The sequence below is a fragment of the Vicia villosa genome, linkage group LG4 (assembly GCF_029867415.1).
Source record: "Vicia villosa cultivar HV-30 ecotype Madison, WI linkage group LG4, Vvil1.0, whole genome shotgun sequence".
NCBI classification, from domain to species: domain Eukaryota; kingdom Viridiplantae; phylum Streptophyta; class Magnoliopsida; order Fabales; family Fabaceae; genus Vicia; species Vicia villosa.
In genome coordinates, this window is record NC_081183.1 from 4,250,822 (window position 1) to 4,263,609 (window position 12,788).

Here is a 12,788-nt window from a genome sequence, read left to right on the forward strand (position 1 = left end):
AGGTGGAGATTCAACTCATGTAGCCAGCATCCCTCTTTCGAGTAGTTTGTCGGAGGATAAATTAGTCTGGAACTTTGAGAGAGATGGAGAATTTTCGGTCAAAACAGCATACTATATGATTGGGAGTAGCAAGCAAAATCTGAAACCGGGGCCATCACATACAATGGAGGCTGCTTAAGAACAAAGCACTTTATTTGGAGGCTGCTTAAGAACATTCTGCCTACTCAAAGCAATCTAGCAAAAAAAGGCATCTCATTGGATGTTACGTGCCCATTGTGTCAATCCCATGTAGAAGATTCAACTCATCTATTTCTGCAGTGTCATGTCTCTAAGGCAGTTTATTTTCTTCTCCCTTAGGAATTAGAATCCCTATGACAGATGACATTGGTGAGTGGTTGACTGGTGTATTCAAGAGTAAGGATGATTTCCTGTGTGAAGTTGTTTGTATTGGTCTCTGGAAGATCTGGCAGGCCAGAAATGAGCTGGTACATAATCACAAGGAGGTGAAACCGCATTTGATAGCGCAGGACATATGGTATGCTTGCAGTGAGGTGTCGGGACAGCGGAAAAAAGGAACTATGCAGATGGGAGACTCACAACAGATGAGTTTTTGTTCCAGCCATTGGACGGTTCAATCTGACGCGGGGTGTTTTGCCGATGGAACAGTATCCTTAGGCTGTATCATCAAAGATCCGTGCGGCATGGTTAATGTGGCGACTTGCAAAAGTTTTCCAAGCGTAACAGATATTCTCTCAGCTGAACTGCAAGGAATCCTATGGGCTTTGCAATTAGCAAAGGATTTCAAACTAACCAATGTTGTCTTCCAGTCGGACGCGATGGTGCTAGTAGACTGCATAAATGGCCAAGATTATCTCGCAGCTTTGGACCCGTTGATTTGTGACTGTAAAACTTTGTTATGTTCTTTTAATTCTGCTACTATTATGTATGTTAATAGATCCTTGAACACTGATGCCCACCAGATGGTGAGAATTGGCAAGATTGCTGGATCCAGAACCTGGTCTGGTTTAATTCCTTGTATGGAGGATGTTGTATCCCCTTTGGCTGTTTCAGCCGTCTGCTAATATATCAGTTATGTTTCGCATCAAAAAAAAAGAAAAAGTTTGAAGGCATACAATGCATGTGGTGGTCGTGTTAATGCTTCACATCAAACAAGTAACCATAATAAGCTAATTAGTACAAAAGTCCACTTACCATGTTTCTTCAATTTCAACTTTTTTTTCCTCTTTTACTTTTTTTTCTATTTATTTTAAATCATTGTAAATAGCATATATATATATATATATATATATATATATATATATATATATATATATATATATATATATATATATATATATATATATATATATATATATATATATATATATATATATATATATATATATATATATATATATATATATATATATGAAATAGAAATTAACGGATAAAAAATTACGAGGAAGAAATAGTGAATTAGAGCTAACTTAATAAATGAACAATTCAAATATTATTATTCTTTTTCAATATAGGAAGTTTCTTTTATTAATAAAAAATGAGAATAAATTTTATTCACTAAAAATGAAACAACAAATTTTCATGATTTTTTAAGAAAAACTCAATGATATATGTTATTATATGATAAAAATATTAATTTTCATAATATACTTTACAACTACTAATAGCTAAAAAAAAAGAATATTATTATATTTATTACCTTTATAATAATTAAATTTATTTGTTTCTGATAATTCAAAAATGCAAATCTCTAAAGTAGACAAATCACATTTAATTCTATTTTGTTTATAAAGTATTTTAATATTTCATTTTATTTTTATAAAAAAGTTCTTCAATTTCACAAATGTGTTTTTTTTATTTTCAATCATACTCACTTTGTTTAGGTTTGATTTTAATCATCTATTTTCTAAATTCTAAACCCATAATCTAAAATAAATTTACACTATTCTAATCCTATATTACGAGTCATTGACCTCTCTTTCAATATCAATAATATCATAATGGAAGCCTGACTCATATAGTGGAAGTCTAAGCTAATAATGTGTACTTATCTTATCTTATCATGTTCTTTGCATTTTACTTTGTCGGTAGTTGTATAAAAGTCATTGCGCTGAATTTTGCAATTATAATCATATTTTAAAATTATCTTATCATGTTCCTTGCAATTTTGTCTGTTGTATTAATATGCAATAAATTAACCAGAATTTTAGTTATGAAACCAACAGTGACTATATCCACGAATGAGATCAACTGTCTTGTTTAAATATTTGTTGTAAAAACTTAAATTTTATTTTTTTTAAAACAAATTTATAGTTTGGAAAACTTTTAATAAATATATAAATACAACTTTTCCAAAATTTATAATAAATAAATTTGCCGTTATTATTTAATTTGATTATTTTCAAAAATATAAATGATGTCCTGGTAAACTTAAATAAACTCAATTTTTTTTAAAATTAGAATTTAAATAAAAATTTAAAAAATCATTAGAAAAAACCTTGCAATTAATTTCATAGCAAAGATGATTTTTTTTTTTAATAGGAAGGATGAATTTTGAAAACTCTATCTTTTAATATTATTTTGTGGGTCTGAAATTATTTACATATTTTATTTGATATTATTGATTATTAGTACCATTATTTATTTATGTTTGATTTTGTTGAATTTCCACATGACAATCAGTAAAAAAAATTTATCATAATATTTTATTATTATTATGAAAAGAACAAATACTTTTTATCAGCATCCAATCATTATCATGGTGGAAATAATGTCTCCTATTGGATGAACATAACACGTTCAGCGATGGAAGAACACTCATTAATTAGTTGAAAATGAAACGTAGTACTTTGACTTTTAAGGTACTTTTAAGGTTGATTCAATGAATAGAAATGTTTCAAAGGAGCTTGGTGGTCAACTAGGGTCCAACAAAAAATGCAATTGACTCAGTCTCACAAAAGCCAAATTTCTACTATGGGGACACCCTTTTAATATTTTAATCACATGAACACTACTTAGTACAAAAGTTGTCATAATGTGGGGAATCCATTCAAAGTGATGAAAACGTGTGGGCAAAGGTTGGGAGCTTGTCCTCCTAGTATGCAGAGTAGTACTACTTACGAAAGTTGTTTGTATAACGTGGCCGTGGGGAATCCACTCAAAGTGATACAATGATGAGATCGTGTGAACAGAGTGATACAAAAGTTGGGGCTTGTCCTACTATAGTACAAAATACTTAATATGATAATTAAAATGAGAACCTGTGGACTGCTATAAACCCAGCAGTCAGGAAAGAGAAACTCAATGTTTTTCTTACTTAAATTTAATTTATAGTAAAATATTAATTTAGAAAATAAAACTTAGATTTTCATACTAATTTTAATTTGTTCTTTAGAAAAATAGACAGACATTAATTTATTTCTTATTGTTAGAAAATAATAAAATAAAAGATATGTAAAACACTTATTTGACATTTTTAAGTGGCTAGAAAATACTTCAAAATTTATGGCTAAGTTTTAAAATGTGAAAAGGAAAATTTTAATAGGTAAATAAATAAATATTTATATATATATATATATATATATATATATATATATATATATATATATATATATATAATTTATTATAATAAAATAAGATAAATGATTTGACCAATCAATTATAAATAAATATTAGTTAAGATAAAATATAGAAACTTTTTATATTTAATATTAATTTAAATTAAATAAGTCTAACCTACAAAACCAAACCAAATTGTTTTTAAGCCATAACACCAAATTATAGAAATATCTCCAATTTATTCTGAATATAAATTTAAATTAATTATGTCTAAAATTTTCTATTTATTTTAAATATTGATTTATTTACCTATTATTGATTTAAATATTGATGTATAACACTAAGTTAGAGAAATATTTCCAATTTATTTTAAATATTGGTTTAAATCAAATATGTCAAAAATACAAATTCAAATTAAATTGTTTTTAAGTCATATATGACACCAAATTAGAGAAATATTTCTAACTTGTTTTAATTATTAATTTAAATTAAACATGTCTAAAATAAAAATATAAATGTTTTTTTTTTTGAACCAAAGAATATATTAATTCAAAAAAACTTTACAAACATGGCAATCAAATGATTCAGCTCAAACCTATCAGCCCTATAGCATTAAATTGGCTATATGCATACCAATTTTCCTATTTTTCCAACCTCTATACACAACATTATCAGTGATTCTATCTAACGTATTCTTGCTATAATTCTCTTTACTAAAAATGGTTGCATTCCTATACAACCACACTTCATGAACAGTTTCAGTTACCACCAATTGGAACAATCGAGCCCTCCATCCTTTACCCTTAGCATGGGCAAGGATCCATTGAATGTCTTTGTTCCAAACATGAGGCTGATGACATATACCAAGCCATTGCATAATACCAGACCAAAAGCCAGCAGTTTTAACACAAGAAAAGAATACATGGTCTATATTTTCTTCCTCTTGACCACACATGCTGCACACCGAATCACCAATAATACCAAACCTACAAAGCCTCTCCTTTGTAGCTAAGTGACCATGACAGAGCAGCCATAAAGTAATTCTTGCTCTAGGTCGCGCAAGATTATGTTTCAGCAGACCCTTCCAACACACAGTTTCATTGCTGTCCAAAAGCAGATGGTAGACATTCCTCATTGAAAATTTCCCAACTGTCAACATTTGCTCCCACTGCTGTTGAAAACCGGCCAGCATTACCCTTTCTTTCATTATTTTCTTCATCTTCCAAGTCCAAGACAAGCCTGCATTCATAGTCAGAATATCTCTTCCTTTTACATAAATCTTATGGATCCATTGAATCCACAGTCTATCACTTTTATTACAAATATCCCAAAGACACTTCAAAAGGGCTACTTGGTTCCAAACAGTCAAATTAAGTAAACCAAGACCACCATGTTTGATAGGGCTGCAAACTTTACTCCAAGCAACAGGACTCTTCCTGCTTTTATCAGATTTTCCTGTCCATAAAAAAGTTCTACATATAGAATCTATGCTTCTTATCACAGCTTTAGGCAGGGGAAAATTCAGCATCCAATATTGTGCTATGGAGCCAATAACACTTCTAATCAATTGCAATCTACCTGCATAACTCAAAAGCTTTGAGGACCAGTGTCTAATTCGGCTGGTGATTCTATCAATGAGAGGAAGGTAGTGTTGAACACCAAGCTTGCAACTATGGAGAGGCACTCCTAAATACTTGACTGGGAAAGCACCATCATCAAAACCAGTAATAGTTCTGATCTTTCTCTTGCTATCCTCATCCAAACTGCCATAGAAAGCCTTGCACTTCTTAGGATTAAAGATGAGCCCTGTTGAATCAGAAAATTGAGTGAAGGTATTCATTAAAATACTAACAGATTCCACATCACCCCTGCAGAATAATAAGATGTCATCTGCAAAAGCAAGGTTAGTGATTGCCAGGTTCTTGCATTTAGCATGATGTTTAAAGGCAGTGTTCTTTTGCATCTTCAACAAACATCTATTGAGATACTCTATCATTATCACAAAGAGAAGAGGAGAGACAGGGTCACCCTGCCTAATACCTCTCTTAGCCTGCATACTATCAGTAATAGCTCCATTAACTTTGAACACATAATTCACAGTGGAAACCAGACTCATAATCCAACTTACAAAGATACTAGGGAAACCCATCTCCTTCATAATGTCCTCTAATGATCTCCAATGAACCATATCATATGCTTTTTGGAGATCAATCTGAAACATACATCTAGGAGTACCATTCTTCCTACCATAACCTTGAATGAGTTCATATGCCAAATGAATGTGACTGTGAATATCCTGTCCAGCAAGGAAAGCAGCTTGATTCTTACTAATGACATCAGGTAAAACCTTCCTCAATCTACCAGTGAGAATCTTCGAAATAATCTTGACAAAGACATTACAGCCAGCAATAGGTCGATAGTCCTTAATATTCTTGGCACTATCACCTTTAGGGATCATAGTCACAATGGTGCTATTAAACTGCTTGTGCATGCTACCAGTCCTGAAGAATTCATAAACAGCAGCCCTAATATCATCTTTCATAAAGTGCCAGCAGTGTTTGAAAATCTTCGCATTTGAATCCATCACTACCTGGCGATTTATAGTCACCAATATCCTTCATAGCATCATCAATTTCCTTATGGGAAATCTGACTGATAAGGAACTGCTTGTGATGCAAATCCAACTGCCTTCCCTCTCTCATTGCTTCAATGTCAATGTGTTTCACTCTATTTGAGCAATCACCCATAAGGCTACCATAAAATCTCATCACTTCTCTCTCAATGCCAAGCTGGTCATCAATGATATCTCCATTCTCATTTTGCAAAAAGTTGATACCACTCTTGTTTTGTCTAGCTTTGAGATAAGCAAAGAAAAATTTGGAATTTTCATCACCATCCCTGATCCAATTTATTTTAGTTCTTTGAATGAGTCTAGCAACCTCAAATTCATGATATCTAATGAGATCAATGGAAAGGCCTTTAATTTTCTCAATCAAATTACCATCATTTCTGTTGGATACAAGGGCAGCTTGAGCTTCATGAAGATTATCTCTAGTTTCCTTAATTTTGGTCTGGATATTCCCTACATTCTTGCTGAAATCCTTCACATTATATTTCAACCTTTTAAGTTTCAGCCAAAGGGCCTGCATAGGATCACCTCTAACAGTTTTCTCCCAAGATTTTTGAGCCATCTCCTGGAATCCAGCTACATCCAAGAGATAATTGTTGAATTTAAATCTGTTATTTCGCATCTGCACTTTAGGACCTTTGACATACAACATTGAGTGATCTGAAAGATTGGGAGGCAGGATATTAAGAATATGATCACTATATTTCAAGAACCACTCCACATTACATAAGGCCCTATCAATCCGAGAATAAATTGTACTAGTCAACTGCCGATTAGACCATGTAAAATATTCTCCAACACTGTCCATTTCAGACAGTTGAGTAGTTTGCATCATCTTCTCTAAGTCAGTATATTCTGCAACTTGGACCATTTTCCCTCCAATCCTATCTTGGGCAGTTAACACATTGTTAAAATCCCCTATGATACACCAAGGACCAGATTGTTTCGCATGGATTTTTAGAATATTCTTCCAAAGACCTCTTCTTAAGTCAAGTTGATTATGAGCATAAACCCCTGTCAACCAAAATAAGAAATCACCTTTTAAAGAATAGGCACCACAGTGAAGATGCTGACTTGAACATTCCATAAACCTCAAATCAATTTTACTAGTATCCCAAGAAATCCAAATTCTACCATTTGGATGTGAACTATAATTGTCCAAGTAACTAACAGTCATATGAAGTTGATCTCGAATCTTAGTAGCTTTAGACTCTTTGACTCTAGTTTCAACCAAACTACTAATAAAGGGCTTGATTCTTGAGAGATGGGAGCTAACCTCTCTAATCTTCCCAATATTATTTAACCCCCTAACATTCCAAGAGGTTAACATGGTCCTCTATCTATGGACACTAGAGGCTCACTCAATCCTCCTAGTATCCCATAGCCATTCTCACAAAACACCTGAGTAGATGTGCCAGCACTCTCTATAGCTTTCCCTTTACCACTGCCATGTTTGCCTATAACAGTCCATATAGTCTCATCAAATAAACCTACACTAGGAGTATCAGGTTAAGTAGTTACCACAATATTGGAATTTGCTTTTACCTCTGGTTGCACAACTTCCACAGCAGGTTTGCCTTTGGGTTGCCATTGTTTCTTCTTTTGCCTTGCCTCACAATTGTGCCCAACTGCTTGACACTTATCACAATACTTTGGCCTCCACTCATATTCCACTTTTTGAATTACAGTATGTCCCTCCTTATCTTTGATTGCTATCTCTTCTAAGAGTTTTTGGGTGATATCAACTTCAACAAGAACTCTTGCATATGACACTCTTAGCTTATTAGCGGTACATTCATTTGTGACAATAGGATTCCCAAAAGCACTAGCCAACATACTCAAGTTAGAATTCCCCCACAAGTGAAGAGGAAGCAAGGGGAATTTTATCCAGATAGGGATCATTCTCATCATGTCCTTCCTTAGATCAAACCCTGCTCTCCATTCCTTAAGAATCATAGGCACTCCTCGATAGGTATAAGGTCTTTTCATCAGAACAACATCCATATCATCATCGCTTTTGAACCGGAGAATGAAGTAACCTTCATCATGGAAGTAAACATCTGGTAGTTGAACAAAATTCCAAGTCTTCGTCATATAGTTCTTAACAGCATTCATACTTAAATCCTCACCTAGAACATACATGATAAGCGAATTTTGCCAATACTGAATTTCACATTGAGCATCATCTTCATCTACCTCAATTTCCACTCTGCCATCAACAATCGTCGGAGCAATATATCGCATTGCCATTCCTTTAGCCGGATTACGATTCTCGGAAACCACATCTACCCATAGCTTTCGATCCTTAACATCCAATTGCTCACGAGGATTCTGCGAAATTAGGGTTTCAGTTGATTTTTCCACTTTATCCTTCCTTTCCACAATAGTTTCAGCCGTTAAATTTGTAGCACTGGTCTCAGAAGTCGTCGTCACCGATTGCGAAGTTGGTGACGGTGGTTGGTGCATCACCGGAATCGAAGGCACCGGAGTTTTCGGTGGCCGCCCCCGATTTCGCTTTTTCGCACCAGAGCCAATCATGGTATCTTTCATTTTTTAAAAATATAAATGTTAATTTAGGAAAAAGCTAACGTGTGCCCCAAAGGCACAAGTTAGTAAATTATTTATAAAAAAATTATTTTTGGAGCACGTGTATTCAATGTGTTGAAAATTTAAATATAATTTTATTATATTTAATTACATTTACTTTCTTTAATTATAATATCCTTAACATGTATCATAAGGACACATGTTAGCATAATCCATTAAATTATTGTTGAAAGTATTTTTGGGTAAATATTTTCGGTAATATATCGTATCCACAGGGATTGGTTAATATCACTGCCGTTCTATAGTTGTTTATTTTGAGTTAAGAAAATTGAGTTGGTTTGTTTTATGATTCTAATAATATCAAAAGTAAACAATAAATTAAAAGCGAGTAATGAATTGTTGTTAACGATTAGAGAAATATGTTGAACCTTAGGGTTCATCAACCTATTCCTATACAATTATCAATTAATTCACAATGGAACAATCTTTTAAATCATTATCTTCACTTATCCTCAAATAAGATTCCATGTCTGCAAATAAAATTAGATAACTTTTACCGGTATGAGATTCGATCTCTCCAAACATCAACATCGATAATAGTAATTAAGAACGATAATTATGAAAACTCAATCCCAATTCCATCTCTGCAAATTGGTATTGAATCAATATAGTAACCTAGGGCAAAAGTTAAATCCTTTCTTTCGATCAAAGATTCAACAATAATTTAAGAATAAAAACAAGATTTCTTATTGATAATGAATTCAAACAATTGTTCACAGGAATTAATTAATGGTATTGTATATTCATAGGTTAACTACTACCTTAGATTCAACACGAGGGGTCTAGCTCTCCATAGACATGAAGAACACACAAAGATTAATGGAAGAATTCATCTTAATCAAAGGAATGTCATCGCTTGATAGAGAATTGGTCTTCAATTGATGATTGTGGCTGCACCTTCAGATTGCTCTCCTAATTTCGCTCTTCCCAAAGTTTTTTTCTCTTGGAAGCTAGGGCTTTTAAATAGAAGTTTTGGGCTTTTAACGCCGAGGCCGCGGCGCGGCATCGGACTGGCGCGGCGCGCTTCAAAACAAAGATATTTTCGCGGCGCCTCACAGGACTTCCGCGGCGCGCCCTTTGCAATTTCCATCTTTTTCTTCTGCCTTTGAGACTTCCAGCTCTCTTTCCTCCTCATGTTCTTCTCATGCTTCAATTCAGCTCTAAACCTGCAACAATAACACCCACAAGTGATTCGATTTGCTTTACACATGAACTGAACCTTTTCAGTTCAATTCTTACTAAAAACCTATGGATCTATCATAATTTGCATTAGTTTAGAGAAGAAATCGCTTATATTAACACATGAATTTACCATTAATTTACTCCTAACAAACTCTCCCCTACTTAGAGTTTTGTTTGTCCCTAAACAAAATTACTTACCTCCAACAAAGCTTACCGACAATCAAGCAACAAGTTTTTCAAAAAGTTTTTCTCAAGTGGTTCAATCCAGTAACTAAGTCAAATACTCCTCTTCTACCTGCAAACTCAGAATATACACATGAAACAAACTTTGAAAGCAAATTACCTCCAGAAGTTCAAAACACTACACAATTGTACTTGAACTAGCACTAATCACTCTCATCAGAAAATATGATGACTCAAAGAGGGGTTAAACACTCATCCAAGCAATTAAATCAACAAAGATCCATACCATACGTTCACCAAATTGCTCGCATCAAGTCTTGTGGAATCTGAGAATCAGAAGGTCTTTCTATGGTTGTAATGTGGTTTAGATTCAAAGAAAAGAAGATAATCAAGGGTTGTTCCTAATATAGGGAAGCATCCAATTCATAACTTATTTCTTTTTCTCTAAAACTCTAATTCCTTTACCTGTCCATCTTTTTTCATTCATTCGTAGCTTGATTCTTCTTTTTCACTTTTTTTTTTCAACAATCGTTATATTCAAACGTTGTTACTTCTCTTTTTTTTTCAAGCTACTACTTCTTTTATCTTTCACCGATTACCATAAGTATTTACTCTTCTTTTGAATGTGACTCTCCCCAACTTGGAGATCAACCTGTATTCAGATTATATGAATGCTCCCCTACTTTCTAAAAAGGTCAAAGAGAAAACACATCACCAAATTTTATGGTTGATGGTCCAGAACAAAACTTTTTATTGAGATCAAAACTCACCAGCTATTTCCTTGGTGCATATTATGATACTTACCTTGACCTCAGGCTCAAAGAATGGTTAGCAAAGGATCACACTCTCACAGAAGAAAATAATTTTTACGGTGGAGTCGGCTCAAAGAACTCTCAAATTCAAACAATTGCCTAAATCACTTCCACAGATTTCCACAGACGATGCAACAACCGGTTTAGCATGATACGAACAAGTCAAAATAATTGATGGTCTCCTGCATATAGTAAACAATGGAAAGCTTTCCTCACAATGGTTAAGGCTAAGCTGATCCAATAAACAATGTACCATAAAGAACTTCTGACAGTATTTACTAACACCTTAAGTTTCATTGCACACATTAAGAGTTTGAGTTTGAAGATTCATACCTGCTTTGTTTCTTATTGAAAAAGAAAGTGAAAACTGAAAAAAAAAATTGAACATTCACTTACTACCACTTTCATACATGTTGCTTCATTGTTGATACTTCGCTTGAGATTCTCGTTTTGTTATGGGACTACTTACTCTAACTGGGAGCAAATAACAAACATAAAAGCATAAAATTGAAAAATGCAAAAGAGTAAATCCACCCCCAAACTTGAACTAAACATTGACCTCAATGTTTCAGAACAAGCCCGAGAGGGTTGACTCACAAAGGGTATTGCTATATCAATCGCTTCTTCCTAGCTTTCACCAGAAAGGCCCCTTTATTATTTCCTGAAATAAAAATAAACAAAACAAAATAAAACATTAGAAGTGTGGGTTACCTCCCACGAAGTGCCTCGTTTAACGTCACATAGCTTGACGGTTCATGGTTGAATCATCAACCATTGTCTCTTTTCCTTGGTACTTTTCTTACCAATGTGAAACCCCAAAAGTATTTAAAGTTTGCATGTTTGGTTTCTTCATCCTTAATTCCTATCACTTCAACTCGCAATCTCTCTTCCTTCATTTGTTTTTTCCTCTCCTCAAGAGAGATAACCTCCTTATCCGTTAATTTCCTCGTCGGTGAGAACCTATCCTTGATGAATTTGACACATCTTGGCTTAAACTCTAAACCTTCTAAAGATGGGATGGTGATTTGAAAACGGCTAAACATTTCCATTGGCCGAAAGTAATGACTCTCACTCCCTTCTATATTAGGAACTTGTAGAGGAAGGAATTCCAATGAGATTTTATGCTTCTTTTCATTACTACTCTTCTTCAACTCGAAGTCCACCATATTCTCTTTTGAAAAAGTTTCAACTTTTGAAGTTTCTAACTCATTCATGACTTCTTTGATTATATCCTCCTTTTTTGTTCCTTCGACGAACACGTCTTCCACTTTTTTAGGAGGTCTTGGATAAGGTAGCTTCATTGAAAGCTCATACTCAACTTCTATATTTTTCTTGATGTTTACATACTCTATATTATCCTTTTCAACAACATCTTCCTTGTCATCATCATTGTTTTCAACTTCCTCATCAATCACTTTTATACTCCTTATAGAAGTAAAATTGCAGGTTTCTACATAAGTCATAGGGTTTTGAAAGGTTGAGACTTGACTTACGTTTTGCTCGGTGAAGAATTTGGTAAATTGAACATCTTGCGTTTCTCGGTTTTGTTGAATGGCTAAAGAGAATTGCATGAATTGATTCATGGTTTCCTCTAACTCAGAGGGTCCTCTTTGATAACTTTGATTATAATGTGAAAGCCCTTGTTGTTGGTATTCATGGTTAGCCATCTGATACTCCGTCACATCTTCCGGTGTGCACCATCCGATATCATGAAACTTACTAACCTGAGGTGTGAACTGTGACACACTTTGAAAGAGATACTCCATTTGTTGAAAACGGATCTCGTTTTGAGCATGAAT

The 12,788-nt window shown here is 33.7% G+C and overlaps 2 protein-coding genes across 2 annotated transcripts; one reads left to right on the top strand and one right to left on the bottom strand.

Annotated features, from left to right (window-relative positions):
• The first annotated feature begins 371 nt into the window (after positions 1-371).
• Positions 372-1,082, top strand: LOC131595014 (uncharacterized). Its single transcript, XM_058867231.1, has one exon. It carries the CDS (start codon positions 372-374, stop codon positions 1,080-1,082), a length of 711 nt encoding a protein of 236 aa, XP_058723214.1.
• A 5,025-nt stretch (positions 1,083-6,107) lies between these two features.
• On the bottom strand, positions 6,108-7,535 carry LOC131595018 (uncharacterized). Its single transcript, XM_058867239.1, has one exon. It carries the CDS (start codon positions 7,533-7,535, stop codon positions 6,108-6,110), a length of 1,428 nt encoding a protein of 475 aa, XP_058723222.1.
• Between the last annotated feature and the right edge of the window lie 5,253 nt (positions 7,536-12,788).

What these genes read in the sequence shown, in the direction of transcription:
- LOC131595018 (XM_058867239.1), bottom strand. Translation starts at nt 7,535, where the DNA reads ATGTTAACCTCTTGGAATGTTAGGGGGTTAAATAATATTGGGAAGATT.
- LOC131595014 (XM_058867231.1), top strand. Translation starts at nt 372, where the DNA reads ATGACAGATGACATTGGTGAGTGGTTGACTGGTGTATTCAAGAGTAAG.